Source organism: Phaethon lepturus, unplaced genomic scaffold, assembly GCF_000687285.1.
Source record: "Phaethon lepturus isolate BGI_N335 unplaced genomic scaffold, ASM68728v1 scaffold50024, whole genome shotgun sequence".
Classification (NCBI taxonomy): domain Eukaryota; kingdom Metazoa; phylum Chordata; class Aves; order Phaethontiformes; family Phaethontidae; genus Phaethon; species Phaethon lepturus.
The window spans coordinates 1-18561 of NW_010533487.1; the positions used below are offsets into that span (position 1 = coordinate 1).

At 47.9% G+C, this 18561-nt stretch overlaps 1 protein-coding gene across 1 annotated transcript; it reads right to left on the bottom strand.

The window, feature by feature from the left end:
• Positions 1-505: 505 nt before the first annotated feature.
• PTRF (polymerase I and transcript release factor) lies at positions 506-18043 on the bottom strand. Its single transcript, XM_010285190.1, has 2 exons — positions 17469-18043; positions 506-1878 (listed from the first exon to the last, which is right to left on the bottom strand). The coding sequence occupies exons 1-2, from the start codon at positions 17886-17888 to the stop codon at positions 1213-1215; spliced, it is 1086 nt and encodes a 361-aa protein (XP_010283492.1). The 5' UTR covers positions 17889-18043; the 3' UTR covers positions 506-1212.
• Between the last annotated feature and the right edge of the window lie 518 nt (positions 18044-18561).

Here is an 18561-nt window from a genome sequence, read left to right on the forward strand (position 1 = left end):
TGCAGAAAGCGGGAAATGGGGAGGAAAGCGCAGGACGTGGGCACCAGCCTGAGCTGCGCCGGGACTCCTGGAGGAAGCAGATGCTCAGAAATACTCAAGGTCCAGTGCTGGACCGGTGTCAAGTCTGCGCTCTGACAGTCAAGAGCCTCACATGGCATCAGCGCATCCTATAACCCTCTGGAAAAGGGTTGCAGCTGGTGGTGGCTGCTCCGGCACTGCTGCCTCCGTGTCCCCTCTCCCTGCAGGGAGCTGCTGCCATCCCTGCGGGTGTGGAGGGACCAGATCCAGCACCCCGCCTCTACAGTGCTCCTTGCCTCGGTGAGGACTCGCCCATGGCCACTGGGCCTTTGTCAACCAGATTTGCAGCCCAGACAGGGGAGCATGCGGCCTGCACTGCTCCTGCCGCAGCCTCAGGGCTGTCGCAGCGACGGCCCCTGCACAGCAAGGAGGAGCAGTGGTCCCCAGCTGTGTGATGCCATGTGGGCACCAGTGGCAGTCCCGGCAGCAGGGTGGCTTTGTGGTGAAGCCATCCTAGGCACTGCCATGGTAATCCCGTCCTCGGGAGGGCAGAGAGGAGCAGACCTGCCTGCATGCCATGCCGCTGGCTCAGCTTCGCCCATACTCTGCCTGTCAACAGGACTTGCTCAGCTCTTCCCTCCCGCACGCTGAGTGCATCACAGTTCCTCTGCTCCGCCGAAGGGGCGGCCAGCTTGGATCCTGGGAGTCTTCCTGCTTGCGGGGATGGCCACACAGCCTGGCACGGGGAGCCGGGGTGGCGTGGGCCAGTGGGCTGCTTGGCAGAAAGCTTTCTTGACACCAGGTCTTTGCTTAGGGAGGACACTTGAGCTTTCCAGGTGTACAGCTGTTATCTTGGTTTTAGCACTCTCCAGCTGGGCCAGGTCCCCATCACTCACAGCGCATCTTCAGGTCTGGTGCTAGAAGGCTCTCACGCAGCCTGCAGCAGGAATGGTTTCCAAAGGTGATTTAACAGTGTAAGAAAAACAGTCCCGTGTTCCTAACGTTTCTGTGTGCTAAAACTAAAATATAAAATACACTTTGTCCTAGCAGGCAGGGGATTGGCGTCGGCTCTGCAGGGTAGTAAAGATGCATTGTGTACACTTCCCCTGGGGCACCAGGGTAGAGAGACATCTTGAAATGTGAAAGATTACATGTTCAGCCGTCGTCCACAACCCTTCCGTGCTGCGGCCTGTCCTACTCGCTGTCACTCTTGTCCACCAGTACCGCATCGGACTCCTCCGTGATCTCCAGCAGTGTGTGCATCTCGGGGCTCTCCCCACGCAGCAGATCCGAGTTTTCTCCCTCCTCTCCACCAACCTCCACCAGCTCCGTGGCTTTCACTTCCACCTCGCCCTCTCTTATTTTCTTGACATGGAAAGTGAAGGGCGGCACTTTGTAGACGGCTGTCTTGGACCTGGCATAGATGGTGTGGTCAGGGGTGAAAGACTTCCTCAACTTGTCCCGAGAGGTCTTCATCTTCTCTCTCCTTTCATTAGTCACAATCTTGGTGCCCAGTTTATTCATCCTCTTCTCCAGGTTGTGGCGGGTTTTCTCCAAGTTGTGGCGGGTCTTCTCCAGGTTTTCCTTGGTCTTTAGCTTAGTCTTCTCCATCTTCTCCTTTGAGAATGCCTTCTTAAAATCATCCACTCTTTTCATGCCACTCCTTTTGATGCGCTCTGCCCGTGACTCTTCAATAATCTCTTCAATCTCCACCTCTTCATCCGAGGAGAGCTGGATGTGGTCCTCCTCTGCATGGTCCTCACCCACAGGCACCTCCTCGCCCTCACCTTCCTTCTCTAGCTTTTCACCCTCTTTCAGAGACTTGCTGATGCTCAGTTTAGACGGGAGCTTCACTTCATCCTGCAAGACACAGAGCGGAGCCAGTGAGACACACACACACACACACACACACACACAGAGCTTCTCCAGCGTTGGGAGCCAGCCCCCACCCACCCGGCAGTACTGCAGAGCAGAAGCACAGCTAGGATTCATACGACTCATGGCTAAACCAACCCAGGCGACATCAGGCCTGGGCTCATCCTCTCCTTCAGTGCACCTGATAAATTACTGTAATGAGGATCTGCTCTACCCACAGCAGCTTTGGGCTCTGCTATATGTAAGCTCAGTGCACCAGCACTCCAACTGGAGACTTTTGCCTTCCTCCTGTGCCACTGTCACAGTCCCTTCCCCTCCACTTTCATCTTCATCCCAGGACCTGCCCATTGCACTCCCTCTGCTCCTGGCCCAAAGAAAGCCCCCAACTGCATCCCGCTGTGGAGGGGGCAGGAAACCCACTGGAGCAACGGGGTGTCCCTTCACTCCCCAGTGCCTGCCCAGAGCCCTTCCCAACCCACGGCCTTTCTGCTTCCTTCGCACAGGTGGTCTTCTCTTGGTGAGACTGCCAGCTGCCCCCAGCTCTCTGGCCTGGCCAAGGTCTGGCCCGCAGTGGCCCCGGGCACAGTGCAGCGTGGGCTGCAGATGGCAGCACAGTCCAGAGCCGGGAGTCCAGCCATGCTGCCCAGCATGCACACGCTGGCCTGGCCAACCCCCGTCTGTGCTCAGACTTTCCCAAGGCCTGCAGGATCCAGATGTGGGGTGGGACATCTCTTGGGATGGAGCAGGCTGCCCTGTTTTTCCCATTTCTCCACTGGGGAATAAGTTAGGGAATTTGTCCAAGCCTGTATCCGATGGTAGCAGAGACGGCAGCCCCAACTCGAACAGCTAGGTCTGCAAGGTTATGCTCTCTCCTCGGGACAGGGGGTGAATTCATTCAGCTTCTCCATTCTCCTGGGTCAGCCAAGTTTCTGATCCCAGTGGCAGAGGACAAGCATGTGCCCAGGAGAGGGGCACAGGTCTGGAGTGGGATTGGTTTTCATCTAGCAGCACATAGCGTGCGTCCCTGCTGCAATGAATCACCTCACTGTTCCCAGGACAGGCTGGAAATAGCCCATCACTGTACAAAGCGTCACAGCTGTGGGGCTGTAGCCCACGGCTCGGAAATTTATTGCCCAAGTGGTTTGAATCTATGGAACTGGGCAGGAGAGACATGGAGCTGCTGAGACGAGTGCTGTCAGAAAGCCAGCAGCAGCCAGAAGGCAGCGTGTGGAACGGGCACACAGAGAGCGGAGCTTCTGGGCTGAGGTTTGGAGAACAGCCTGGGCAGCAGGATGGCCGGGTGCCATTCCCAGGTCCAGCACAGACAGGAGCTGAACAGAGCAAGGATGGGGGATCCCAGTCCAACACTGGCTGGAGCAGGGCCCAGTGAAATCAAGGGGCAGACCCCAGGGTATCCCAGGCCCAAGTGCTTGAAGTGTGTGGCAAATGCTGGCAGCAACTCGCCTTCCCCCGGCTTGGAGATGCCAGGAGTGGAGCTGCCCTGTGTCCCAGGAGGGTGAATTTGCCGTGGTGTCTCCGGTGCAAGGTGGCACGCTCTGCGTGGCACATTTGCACAGTGGTAGCCACTGCACCAATGCAGCCACAAGCTAATGAGCTATGCAGATATCAAGAGCCAGGACACTCATGATGGTCAAACCACCAAAACCGCCACTAAGGCCCAGCCCCAAAGAGCAACACCAACTCCAGTCCCACTTCTGCGCAGGTTTCCCTGGCACTGCCACGGCAGAGGACGTCCCGATCCCTCACGCAGCACCAGAAGGGACAGCGTATTTGCACGGCCATGCCCCGCGCATTCGCCCACCACTGCACCGCCACGCTGCCGCTCTGGCTGACCAAGGTCACCACCATGCTGCTGCTCCGGCCTGAGCCCACCATCGGAGGCAGGACAGGATGGTTCCTGTCCCATGCAGACACAGCTGCTCGGCTCAGCCAGCTACGCTGTCCCCATCTCTTCCTTCCTTTATACCGCTTGAGAAGTGATGTAAGCTTATTGAATACGTGACTCCAGCACAGCTTCACCTGGGTAAACTTTCTGAACCATGAAAAGTCAGCTCTGCAGAGCGCTGGGCTCAGTGAAGGTGACATGGGCTGCAGTGTCCATGGTCAAAATTCAAAGTCTGCCAGAGCAGGGGTTTCGTTCTGGGTTTTATTCAGAGCAGACAGCTGTGCTAGGCAAAGCTCTTCACTCTCTGGATCACGGCTCAAGTCTCAAATACTTTCTGGACATTAAGGTGAAGAGGCCAACATATGTTTTCTTCATTTGATTAGCTGCTTCAGGAGAAAACAATACACATGCTCTCCAGAGGGCCAGGTCAGTCCAGAACAAATCCTCATCACTGGGAAGGCAGGGATCCTGTTCTCCACAACAACACCTGCTGGAGCAATCCCAGAGACTCCCGGGGACCCTGTCCTGCCGAGCCAAGAACATCAGGAACTCCAGCCACTTCCTTCCCTCCGAGTCAACACAATGAGCCAGAACAAAGGCATCCCCCTCTTGCCTGGCACAACTGTCACTGGAAACAGGCCATATCCTGCAAACTCAGATACTTATCAGCCCCTTGTTAGCTCCAGAACATGTGTGTGCAGAAAGAACAGCACCTCAAAAACTCCCATGTCTGCCACGTAAACAACTACTTTTCCTTGTGTTACACCAGTAAATCCATCTTCTGACTCAGTTTTATTATGTGGCTGAACGGGCTGCAGCAGCAACACACCCATCTGACCTCAGCAGCATCCTGCAACTCTTTCCTCACAACTGTGAAGACAGCTCCCGGTACACGGACAGCTGGAGCAACCCCTGTTAGGGTGACGGTGCAGCTCCCTCTAATCCCTACCACTTCACCCTGAGAACAGCAATTGCCTGGCTGTTTGATCCTAACTCCCACTGATTGCTCTCATTTACAGACCCACACTTCTGCTGTCCCCGTGCACCATCCCCGCAGGCAGCTGCCCTAGCCCGAGCCCAGCGACGCTGATGGACTAGAGACTCTGCTCAGGCCTCTTTCAGGAGGCATCCTCATTGCTCAAACACAGAGGCAAAGATGGAGCACAGCTGTTCCCATAAGTAAGCATGCCACCAATCCCAAACTCCCCCCTCAAGACTGTTTTCGAGAGCTTTTCTCCAGCTGTGCTTGGGAAACCCTTTGCAATCTTCACCCGTCCCTGTCCTGCAGGGCCAAGGTGATGGGGTAGCATGCCTGCTGCAGGGCCAGTTGAGGGCCCTCAGACAGTGCGTCTCTCTTTCCTATGCCTGGTATAATTCCTGCATTTTTTCCCCCTGACTCTTTTTCAATCTCATTGCTTATCTGAGCCGTAGATAATCAGCTGGAGGACAGCTGGTGGATTTTCAGCACTGTGTGCTGTGGGTCACTTCCCTGACGCAAAGCCCACCTGCACCTTAGGGAGCATTCAACAGGACAGCTGGCGTGAGAACAACCAACAGCTCTGGCACATCTCAATGGGGACGAGTACATTGCTGCTGAGCATCCCTCATGTGTAGCTCCCCACCCACATCCAGGCACTGCCCAAATGCCACCAAGGGTCTCCTCCTCCCTGCTACAGAGGTGTTTCTCCTGTGGAGAAGGGGAGCTGCCTGGTTTGGGCAGAACATGCCTACAGACACAGATGCATCTGCCTGCGGTGGAGGACAATGGGACCTCGCTGGAACAATCAAGAACCATCCCGGGTCTATGGGTGACTGCTACACAGATCCCCGCTCTGGACAAGGCACTATGACCTGTGCAGTTTATTTCACTTATGACTCATCCAAATGAGCCACATTTTTAACACCAGGCATTCCAACTACTCTATTTTTACTGGGAAAACACTGACCCTGGAAGTGGGCGAGTCCAAAGTCCTGGGTCTTGACAACCCTGCCTGTTGGGATGTTCAAACCCTGGCTCCCAATCAGCAGATGCAAACCTGTTCTGTTCTGTAAGACAGCTTGAATCCAGCTGGCACAAAGACAGCGGGTAAACAAGATTTCTCAGAAGATTTTCATACCAGCAGAAGAAAAATCTTCCTGCTCTGTGCACAAAGCAGAGCTACACCCAGCAGAAGGACAGGCAGCATCTGCATGTGTGCTGGGACTGAGCTCACTGCCATAAAGGTTCAGCTCTGATACAAGTTTTACTTTTCTTTTAATCATTTATAGTGTGACACCCCCCGGCCCAATTCACAGTCTGACATGTACAGCCGTGCTGTCCCTTCGGCACACACCTCCCCGGCGAAGCAGTTTACTTTGGGAAGCTCCCACCCACTGGCAGAGGCAACGGGGCTGGCAGCCTGTCCATCTGCAGGCCCTGTGGGCGCCCGGAGGGGCCCCAGTGCCCGTACCCGGCGTTGAAGGCAGCTGGCTGCCAGCTGACGGGGTGCTGGGCTGCTCTGTATTCCTCCTGCTTCAAACAATTCAGAGCTGTTAGATCTACCAGGCAGAGTGGCCTCTGCCCTGCTCCACTAAGTGGGTTTTTTATCTGACATTGCTTTCAAGCCCGAGTTCCCTTCCAGTGAGTCACCCAGGCAGCCCCTATGGTCATGTACACACCGCCTGGTTGCTACAACACATGTAAACACTTCCCCTGTCATATAAAAGGCCCATGACACACAAAGCTGAGCTGCATTCCCAGCCTAGCAGAGCTCTTCAAGCACTGCAGAATCACCAGGAAATCTGGGGAACATTCCCAAAATGCAAGAAGGGCTCCTAGATTGCTCTTGAAGAGGCTCTTACTGTGAGCATGTGGAAAACAGAGTCCCAGAACTCTCAGCCACTCCGATCTCCGGTTTGAAGGTTTAATGGAGGATCTTTCACATGCACATGCTAATCACATCTGCAATTCATTTGGTTCAGTTATTTTTACACAATTGCAACAGCACAAAGAGCTGAGTTTGGTTGACATGCAGCCGTATCATGCAGAACACGACCAGCTCACATGCCCAGGCTCTGCTATGACCAAAAAGGGCTGATTCTGGCTGCTGCTGGGTGAGCCGGAGCTTGCTGCACCTCCTGCAGGACGCCAGCCCTTCCTCTGCTCACCACTCAGGTCAGACAAGCTCTGGCCTGAGGGGAGGCTGAAGGGTGATTAAAAGCATCTGGGCAGAAGACAGCCTTCCAGGTCAGATCATGCCCTGACAGAGAAGAAAAAGTTCTGCACTCCCATTGCCACAACTGTTTTGCTCTGCCAGTCCTTAGAGGATGCTTTTCTGTGCTGACCTTCCATCAGTGTCATGGGAAGGAGGATTCAATTATTCCTGAGTAACAGCAACACACCTGATAAAAGCACCCACAGCCTAGCAGAGCTCAGGGATGTAAAGATGCCCTGTGCAGAAAAGAGTAAGGCTGTGATTTCTTCGCCAGTGCCTTGTTGGAACAGACTTTTTCTGTGGCGATTATAATTGCTATCAGACTCTCTTGCTATACCACAAAAACCTACCTTTTAAAAAAAATCTCATCACTCTCCTTGAAAAGGAGAAGTTCCCCCTGGCAGCTTCCCCCAGAGACCCTGACTCCCAGGCTGAGCTCACCTTCGCCCAGCTCCCGGGCCACTCCTGTCCACCGACCAACGTGGCTGTTCCCACTGGAGAGCACTGCACACACCACTGGATGACCACCCGAAGTGCAGGCAGCTGGAGCTTGGGGTATGTTCTCCAGTAGCCACACAATACGAGGAAGGCTAACAGGGCACTATGCTGTTACCAAAGGCCCTTGTGACATGAGGTAAGTGCTAGATAAACAGCAGTTAAAGTCACCACCGGCTCTGCATGCAGAAGCCTAGCTCCTAGTGAACAGCACTGCGGGGGCTGCCACTGAACAGAAATGGATGCTGCAATGCCTACCTGAGACAAATACAGTTTTACATCACACTGTGCCTGTCTTTTATCTATTTAAAACAACAACTTCAAACCATTTCATAAACACTTATAAACTAAACCTTACAAGAAGCCTGAGGATGTAGATGTTATCGGGTCTGTGTTTCAGAGGGAGAAACTGAGGCTCAGAAAATAGGTAGGATTTACCCAGTCACAGCAGACGCCAGCAGAGCCAACTGCTCCTGGCTGCTAGCCCTTCATGCAAGCTGTATACCAATTCCTCCCTCCCAGATCGCAGAGGTAGCGCACGACAAGTCCTGTAATGCCTGAGAAAACCACAGCTCCTCACCATCCATTATAACTAGGGCAGAAGCATGCAGCAAGCGGCAAGCAGATTAGTCAACAAGCGGAGGCATTTCTGCCAACTGAAAGATCAGCCTTGCAGGTCTGAAGGCTTGCAGCAGCCACAAGCAGATGGAGGGGCAAAGGGTCTGGAATCAGCAGCTTTCAGAGCTTCAGAAAAGGTTCAAAGTGATCTTCAGGGGGTACTCCTGCTGAGGCCCTGAACTGCTGTCTCCTCGCAAGTCTTCTGCTGATTTGGGCCATGGCACTTTCCGCAGCGTGGGCAGAGGGAACCGTTCCTGGAGACGGCTCAGAGGGCAGTCCCTGGTGAAGACTCAAAGCGCACACTCTGGATCTTCTTGGGCTAAGATGAGGAAAACTGCGTTTCAATGGCCAGCGGAAAGGAAGCACAATGGAAAAACTTACCTGTCCCCGCTGGGAATCTGATCAGGAACGCCACCAACAAAGTAATCCAGATTAGCATGAGAACAGGCAGAGAGAAAAATGACAGGGGTATGTTTTAGTAAAGGGAGAAGCAAGGTAGCAAAACTTAACAGAAAAGGCAGTCAGCAAAGATTTATTAGAAGGGTGTCCTCTAATTTACGGCAGGTCCTAGGAGATGCAGAATCCCTTCTGTGGTTTCAGGCACATCTACACTGAACACTGCTATAGGGCCAGATTCTGCTCTTTTTTCACACTGCTCTTCACAGAGTGATTTATGTCAGCTGTTCTGGAGATATCTCAGATTTCTGTGGTGTAGCTGAAAGCAGAGTTTGCCTGTATGTGTAAGATTATGAAAAGACAGTGATTTTAAAACCCTGTGTTTATTAATTCAAATACACAAGCTGGAGAGATCAAAATAGCCGGGTGTGATTCCAGAACTCCATCCGCTGCTTTTGTCAGTGTACTGACCATACCTGAATGCAACGCTGGACAATACCCAGCTGCTTACAGATGTCTATACCCAGTGACACAGCAAACATGCTCACCACAAAAGCAAAACTTCTCTGCTGCTAAACACACCCTGAGGACAGGGAGTGGCTACTCATCATCTGTAGCAGCAGCTGGTATATAAAATTAACCCCTCCATATGCAGTAGGCATGGCCTCGACTCTTATGTTCCAAAGGTTTGACAGATTTTATCTTCAGTAGTGCCAAGAGGTCCATAAAAAGAGAAGCCTCAAGTCCTTAGAGAGAAGACTACTGAACCCTGCTGTAAGAAGTCACCAAAGAATACTACTGAGATAAAGGAAAAGATCTAAAATATGAGAGGGAAAAGCAAAATAAATTGGGATTAGGTAAATGTTAAAATGGGTAACCTAGTTCGTTCTCAAGTAGTAGCTCCCTGACCAGCAGAAGTCCTTCTACCCTCTGCGATTTTGTGTATTGTGCAATCTTCTTGGCACTTTTTTCTGTCGGGCGTGTCTAGTTACTCTATGTCCTGAAAGCTATGTCCTAAAAGACTGTATCTTCTTCATTAGCTGGTGAGAATGAGCAGCATGGTACAGGCACTGGAGCTAGTTCAAACCTGATGGTGAAAAGCAAAGGAGGAACGGCGTGGAGAGAGGAGGAGGCTGTGTTTGGAAAAGTGCTTTTGCCGAACAGTGAGTCAGAAGAAAGGCAGGGCTGTAGGAACAGAGAAGTAAATAGATTGCTGAGTGAAAAGGCTTTTTTTTTTTTTTCCCCTGACAGCAGAAAAAAGTTTTGATCCTATTATCAGTCTGTTTGTACAACTGGCTTTACTCTCAGAACTGCTACTCCCGGATAAACCTGTCTCAACTGATTAATAACTCCAGAGCTATTTCTGAACAGCAAACCAGTAAAGATAGAGTTTGCATTACACATGATTTGCAGATAGATCTGTGCTGATACTGACTTTTGCATCCTCGCATAAAGCTATAGACTAAACATCCTGAGACTTTTTATTCTAAATATTTTATTTTCCCTCACTGACACTGAGCATCTTTGTTTCTGGTCTTTGTCTTATTTTGCAGCTGGACAGCAGACCCACAATTCTTCAGGTACTTCGTAAGTTGTAGAAGATGTTGTGGAATCAAGAGGATAACATTATCCCAAACAGGATAAAAGAGGGCAGAAAAGTTTATGAGTCATTGCCATGCTTTACATGGCTCATAGACGCATCACAGTACATCAGAGAGTGGAGGCTGCATAGTTCTCTACTCATTAATTAGATAGGGACAGCACATCACTCTTCTGGGTAGTGTAGCAAGAAGCAGCTTCAGCGAAGATGCAGGAACTGCCCTCAAGTTTCACCAGGACTGTGCCTAGGTCAAGCAGTACATTCTTTGGAAAAACGGCCATGTTAGACTGAGCATGGCTGCTCACTCCTCCCGCCCGCCAGCTCAGCTGGAACTGCGTGCCTTGTCTGGAGCTGGGACGGGGCGACAGCGCGCGGTGAGTCACCCACAGCACGCTCAACGCCTGCCTTGTGAGCATTGCTGAAGGACGCAGAGGGACGCATGCCAACTACGGAGAGTTCGCATTTACATAAAATGGGGCAAAGGGAGATAATATGCAGGAGTACCACTTCTCCCATGATGCTCACAGCCTTCCAGTGTTCTGCAGCGCCTACAATGCTAAGCAGCTTTTACCATCTACTGGTCAAATTCCCAGCCAGGGTACACTGGGGAGGAATGGGACTGTGTCTTTCCAGAGAGAGGCACAGTTTGAGCACTGACTGGCTTCTTGAATTCCTTGGTTTCTAATACCAGACCTGCAAACTTGGTTGCATGCGGCCTTAGAGAGTTTTTCCTGCTGTGTGTCCATGATGGGTTAATTTACTTTTGCTGAGGGCTCGTATCTAGCTTAAGAATGGGAAAAAGAGCCACAATCTCACTGGAAACTAGAGCACTCCAGCCACCTAGCACTCTAGCCACCTAGCTGGCAAATTTTGTGCTTCATTATACTCCTGTGTGCAGTGGCCCCACTGGCATCACAGAGACATCGCGATGGATGCTTAGATCCACTGCTGATAGGCACAAGAGAGGCCTGAGAAAGGAATATGTCATCAGAAGGAATATTACCTTTGGTTTCATTTCCATGAACCATTAATCTAACCCTATCCCTTTTGCAAAGCAAACAGTCCTGGCACTAACTGCTTATAAATAATACCTGACCAATGAAATATTAATGCAGTTGATTACAGGCTGCAACAGAGAAATCCATGCTCCAGAGCTGTCTTTTGGTAGAAAGACTGATAATCTGCAGTAAGAAAAATCCTGGAAGTGAGAGCTATTAACATCCTGACTTTTTTTTAAGGATCAGTCTCCTGTGAATTATTGAGACTCTTATAATTCAGTAATGTGCAGAGACTATGACGGATTCTTTGCCCATCAGGATGTTAACATGGTGCCCCTTACAATGGATGGAAGAACAGCTGAATTCAGTGCTGCAGCCTGAAGGAATTGAACTGAATGATGTTTCTCTCCTTTCCCTGGTATGGAATTTTTTCACCTCTAATTTTGCTACTTCTGTGACAAAAAGCAGGAGAACAGAAGCAAAGATACAATAGCTTTCTGGGCTAAGACACCTGTGTTCTACCAGCAAAGACAAAGGATCAGAGACAAACAATATTAACTCTTAATGAGTATCGTTTGTTTCAGATTTTTTGTGGTTTTTAACAAAGGCTTCATGATTAATTCTCTTTTGTATTTTAAGAACAGAATAAAATAAAGCAAAAGCAAATCCAGCACCAGAGGAATATCCTGTGCCCATTGATCGCACCAGAGCTGTCACTGGATGAGGTGTTTCTTGGGATTTGGCAGGTTGCTGATGCACAAACCCACCAGTGAGAAGCTAACAATAATTCTCTGCTGAACATGGGATAAGAACAGTTGTGGCTACAAAGGGAGCTGCTTTTGAGTGGATTCACAGCAAAATGAAAACAGCCTGTTGTTTTAAAGTAGTATCAGAAAATAAATACAAAAAACACTGGCTGCTGCAATGCAAATCTCTGCAGTGAACCCCTGGGAAAAACTGATGCTACATATAGAGCTGCTCCAGATCCAGAGAGGGACGGAAGTTCAAGCACAGAGCATTCCTGAGCAAATGGAGCTAACTGGTCTTGCAGGAAAAGCCCTATCCCCAGTACTGTCATTCAAGTTTTATTTGAAATTTCTGTTTATTCTTTAATGCTTGTAGTTGGGCAAGCTCCACTAATCCAAGGCACGTAACCCACACAGGCTGTTCTTTGGGACTGCAGATCATGCTGGCTCTCATGAACCCTCCGTTGTCATTAGACTCATAAGGGTTTTGTTTCAGAATTATAAATCTGAAACAAAACCATAGCCCGGGGCAGCCGACATTCTGCTTAGGTGGATAAAGGCTGCAGCCCAGGGGCGGCGGGTACGGGGGCTGTGGTACATGGCTTTGTACGCCCTGTGATCCCCGCTCCATGCTTCTCATCAGACTCCTGAGCTCACGTTGTGTTTCCACGCTCTCTTTTGAGGAGCACAGGCCCAAAAATTGGGCAGTTCAGGTCTGGCCTCCAAATCTGTTGCATTAACATAATGGGTTTGAAATTCATTCCTCCTCCCCACGATCGACAATCTTGCTGCTCTCATCCGTATAAGGCCCACTCAAGGCACAAAAGCCAAGCTGTGCTATTTATATTTCCTCATCCAGCCCTACCTACCCTACACATTGTATGACTGAGACTCATGTTCTACCCTGCTCTTGTAACTGCCTGGCCCTTCCCAGAGAAACTCCACTTCTCCTGAGGCTCTGAGCAGCTGCTGGAGTTACCTGAAGAGCAGAGGAGCCCCGCAGGAGCCCCCGAATCTGCCAGCGTGGGGAGCAGCCTGTCCGCACACCGTCGACAAAGGCCGCTCTCTGTCCAACAAGCAACGCTGCACATCACAAGCCAGACTTCCCTCAAGCTCGGTGCCCACATGAGCCTCAAATAAAGGACCAGCACATTTTAGAAATTCAACATTCAATATGTGTGCTGCGTGCTGCAAGCATTCGGATGTCTGGCTGTAAGAAAACAGGCCTTTGACATTTGCAAGAATAAGTTTAATTGTTGAAAAATGTTTGGAGTAAAAATTCCATGCTTACGTAAGTGCTGACACGTGCCGTTCTTCAGATGAATGTGGGACACTGTCTGGCTTTAGAGCAGTAGCTTTTTGCATGGGACATCCGTTATTTAATCATGAACTGTAGTAACCAGCCCCAGATTCTTGTATCCTAAAACCAGGAGATTTGGGATGAAGTCACAGAACCATAGTCACTTTAGTTTGTTTTTATTAGCAACCACTCTAACCAAATTGGTTGGTGTCCTAATTTCTCTGAAAGACAGGAGCCCAGGACAGACAGCACAAAGGAAGCACTGAGGAGTTCTGTTTCTGTGGGCTGCTAATAAGTGCACGTAGTCATTTGACATCAGACTTTTTAGGAAGGCAAGTCCTGTTTATGGCAAGAATACTGAACTTCTGTTTACACAGCAGCTTGTCAAAAGTCTGTCGCCTTTGCTTTTGGTAGGCAAGTTTTCAAAACAAAAAGATGTGATAATTTGGAGGGGGTTTGTTTTTTTCCAAATTTTATTCTCAGGAATTGATCTAATTCCCTATGTTAAGTCAATACAAAAGCCCTTAACTTGGTAGAAATCAGACCAGCTCCTGGCAAAATCAGGTAAAAGTGTATTTGAGAGAGTGAGCAAGTGAGAAAGCGCATGCACGTATATACGTGACTGTGAGTAACGGCCCATAAAGATTCTGCTTAATGCCTCGCCCTTAGCCGGCCCCAGTGGAAGTGCTTTTCATTTCTGCACTTTCTCCCCCCAAGTTTTGAAACCGTGCAGGCAGATATGCTTTAGGGTCATCTCAGCAGGTCAAGCTTTCCCTGAATAAAATCTGATTTTAATTTCCTCCTCATCTAACAGCTAGCAAAATACAACTCTCACATGTAGTCTGACCTCTTCTCCCAAGGTGCCAAAAGGTCTTATTTGCACTCCTGAAATAGTCCCTCTGTAACTGTTGGAGACTCAGTATTCAATGCTGAGAGAATAATCAAACATCTATAACCAGTAATGAGATTATTTATCTTTACCTCCTTTTATTTCTTCATACCGCAGAATCGTGCAATATTAGATCCCTATAAAGCACGACTACTCTTTTACTCAGCTATCTTGCTTGAAAATAGCCACGACTGGTTTTATATCTTATGTCTCTCAAGATGAGTTTCTCTGTTTTCTCCAAAATAAAAGACTAATAAATCTTTGCTTTTTTAGCCATAGCAACTGAAAATGCAATTGCACAGGAAAGTTAATCACAGCTTTCCAACGTCAGCTTTTTCTGAGTTAGAAGTAGTAATAATGTTGCTCACCATCACAGAATTAATCACATAATCAAGAAAGTATCTAACGTAAACTTTGATAGGTGGTGGGTCTTGAGAAGAAAAGAGTTATTCTGTAATTATTTTTTTTTAATGATAGACACAGTTAGAAAACACAGTGAATTTTCCTCATTTAAACTCCCAGGGTGGAGCCCATCATAAAGTTTTGGTTTTATAGGCTCTTGATACATTCTTAAAAAATTTTGTGATTATTAATACTGAAACACAGAAGGACATTAGTAAACAGTAAGCCAGCGGGAATCAACAAGGCTTCTTGCAACAAATGGCATTGTTCAATATCAGTAAAGCAGCTGAATATCATCCTCGATTTGATAGATGCCTTTACAATGCACACACAAAAATATAACTTCTTTCTGTGTAGAGTTTTATTATTTAAATGCATTAGCATTATCTGTTTTGCATAATCCCAGATGAAGTACCACTCTTGCCATTGATGTGCCTAGAATTACTGACTGTGATAAAATTTTCATATGAATAAATTGGGACACAAAATTGTAACCTGATGTTTTTGCAAATTTGCTGGGAAATTCCCACAGTCAGCCTGTGTTAGGAATTTCTGAAGAATGGTATCTCCATAATTACAGTAAGACACAAACTCTAAATATCCTGTTGCTCCCAGGAAAAAACAAAGCAGAATAAAAATCTCCAAAGCCAAAAGCAAAACTCCAAGATCCCCCCAAATGTTTGACTTCTTCAGAATAAAAGGTCTCCACAAATAAGAGAGACTCCTATATACAACAGATTATTTTTCCTTACACCAAGCCATACGATTCAGGTTTCTGAACATTCAAAATTACATGATGATGTTTTTATGGAGTTCAATCTACAGAATAATGCAGCTATTAAGCAACCCTATTTTCCACGTGAGAAATAACAATTAATGCAGCTCTGAGACAGACTGTAGATTGATATAACTTAGAAACATTCTCTGTTGACCAAAAATCTATGTTTCCGTCATATGCAGGAAAGAGAAGTATTGCAGAGGACTGCAAAAATATACCCCATTCTTCCAGGGGATTCGCTGTGGTCCATGTCTGGCAATCAAATTCTCATTGTACAGGTCTGTCTTTGCCACAGTAATAGAATACAAGAGTACTATCGATAAAAGTATGTGTTACTCAGGCACATTAATATTATTATTGCCTATTTCTTTCTAGTACTCAAATATGAAAAGCCCATTACAGATTTTGGTTTTTCAGTTTAAGCACCAAATTAAGAGAAAATCAAGTTTCTCCTCCAAGAGAGACCTTCATTTGCCTTAGCAGCGTCCGTCACAAGCCTGCAAGCTTGCTGCCACACCTTCGGTCTCTCTAGAACCGGATCCTTACGCTTTGCAAGGTCTACTCAGGCCTCCTGCAGAAGTGCAAGGATTTCCATGAGGGTGCAAAAAGCTCCATTTCACATGAAGCAAACCTGGAGAATTTCTCACGTGTGCTTTGTGGCCTCCCAGTCAAATCACACTAAACTGCATTCTGGGAAATTGTTCTAAATTACAAATAATTAATTTTTTTCCCTAATATCTTCACGAAACACAAAATCCCTGCTCTAGTCCCTTGTCAACTGATTCGCTCAGAGGCTGTTCTGTCCTCATTACATCAGCAAGAGTGTTGCCCCTGATTGCCTTTAGAAGCACGATTGCCTTTTTAGATTCAAAGTCTACTCAATACTCATAAGCAACAGCAAACCAAAATGAACAGCTCACAAAATGACAATCTGCCAATGTTTAGGATGCTTCCAAAGGACGTAGAAGCTTGCTGACTTCCTACCTATTTCTGTAACCCACAAGGAATGTTATGTTTAAACAATTACCTTCACTCTTCTCATTTTGCAATGTTTGTTGCTTTTGCGGTACATTTAGAATTCTGTTTTAATCTTCCATGAATAGATCCATCCTCCCCCAAAAGCCTGATACAAAGAGCTTGTAATGAAAAAAAAATATATATATATGTAACTACTTAGGTTGCCCATACAATCTAAATGGGCTCAAGTATTTCAGCCTTTTAGGCATGATAAATGCTTAAGCTCTGAATCAGAGTTACACAGGGCCCCCATACTTGTTAGATTCCTGAGCCTATTATGATCAACTGTCCCTTCAAACCCTCCAGTAAGAAGCATTTTCCCTTTTTTTCTGTTCTCTCTTCCTGTGGTCAGCACTAGATGCTTCTCTATTTGTCCCTGACGCTGTCTATTATTAACCTAGAGGCTTCTAATGGAATCATTAACTATTTCACTCGCTTTTTTTCCATGGCCCAGTGTAAGAGTTTGCTCTGATAAAGACAACTAACTCCAGACAGGAAAACTGACAGAAACGTATTCTCTCTTTATTCTTGTTTACTACGAAAGGACAAATCCAGCACTTAGCGCAGGGGCTGAACATCAAGCAAACCAAAGCTGTTACTGAAACCAGACAACTAGAAGGTTTAAGACTTGCAGGTTGTAGAAAAAAGAACGTGGAAATCTGTCCAAGCACAACGGCAAAGGCAGACCTGAATACTAATGAGATCAAGGACCTGTTCTCATTTTCTCTAATGTCTCTGTCTGTCCTAGTCAGTGAGATTAACCCCGATGCTGGGGTTACTGTCTCTTGTTATTACCAGATGCATGTCACAAATCTGAAATATTATCACTCTCCACGTAGCAATACACATGTTGCCTCTCAGTAGAAAAGACGCTGGCAGGCGGATTTACAAGACCCCCTTCCAGAATCCAGCGCATTCTTGTTCTTTTTTTAGCTAAGCAGTAAAATCAGGTTATTTTGATACTTCTAGTCCTTTGCAATGAGTGCTTAGGGCCATTCTCACTATCTCTGTTAAAATTCCTGTTAAATGTAGCAACTCTATCAAACCTTGTCTTAGAATACACAGAGAATGTTAAATCATGAATGAGAGCGCTACTTCGGACTTGCCTCAATTTGGACCGCCAGACAGTCAGGGGAGTTTGGGAGAGTAATGGACCAACCATGCAGTGTGACAGAACCCTTAGCAAAGAAAACACCCACTAACAGAACATAAAGAAGTTGTGAAATAGCTCCTTACCTGGTAGATCATGACTTTGAAGTTTCTGCGTTTCAGGAGCTCCGCTTCGTTGGCCTCTAGCTTCTTTATCTGCCCAGCTTGCTTTTCTAGGTTCTGCCGAACGGTTTTCACATTGACGCTCACCTTGCGCACTTTTTCCAGCATCTTGTTCACGGTGTTGCTGGTGGTGGTGTGTGCCTTTGTCAGCTTGGTTAATTCTCCTTGGATGCTGGTCACTGCACTATCCATCTCTTGCTGTCTCTCCTCCAGCTGTGTTTGGGTCAGCTGGATCTGATCCACTGCTCCAATGATCTTGTCCAGAAGGGTCAGCACCATCACACCATTGATCTGGTCTGATTTGATGGGTTCTTCAGGCACTTGCTCCTCTGAGGCCTCAGAAGCAGTCGGTGGTTCAATAATCTGCAAGGTGGTATCCTCCATGATCGCTTGGGAGTCCTGGCTGTCACTGCAGGGAGAGGAGGGAAAACTAAACCTGAGCCGCAGCTAAACTCTGCACTGGGAGACTCGCCAGAAATGGAGAGCACAGTGTGTGGATGTCTGTGCTGAAATTCAAATGGCACAGCTCTGCAAAGCCGTCCAGTGAAACTGCCCTGCAAAATTTTCCAGGCTTGCAGGTCATTGGCTGACTCCACCTCAGCTATATAAAAGGAGCCTGCTGCCAAATGCCTGATGACCCACCCTTTCTGAAATGATTAAAATAGTTGGAGGGGAGGCGATGGCTTTGCATGCAAACACAGGCACAGCTCAGCGAGGAATGCAAAGCTCTGAAACTACAACCGCCTCTTCTGTACCGTAAGTCTAAAAGCACTATAAGTAATGAGAGGAAAAAACAAAAGCCTTGAGTAAATGGCTCTGGAAGCTGCTGGAAAGAAAGCAACCCCATCTGGGCACAGCTGTATACATTAAAGGAAGGCTGGTTTAAACAACTGCACACATTAAAGTTCATCTGGAAAATGCAGATCTTTTGCCAATAGTTAGCTTTTTTCCAGGACTATAAGAGCCTGACTTTCAATACTTTAACGAAAGGCTACAATTTGGGTTGAGTAGTTATGGCACGTAACTTCTGGATCATAAAAATGCACACTCCCATGTG

Bases quoted from the DNA above. Each gene is read 5' to 3' on its own strand.
- PTRF (XM_010285190.1), bottom strand. From the start codon at position 17,888: ATGGAGGATACCACCTTGCAGATTATTGAACCACCGACTGCTTCTGAG. The intron at 1,879-17,468 runs GTAAGGAGCTAT...TGTGTCTTGCAG, and splicing joins TCAAAGTCATGATCTACCAG to GATGAAGTGAAGCTCCCGTC.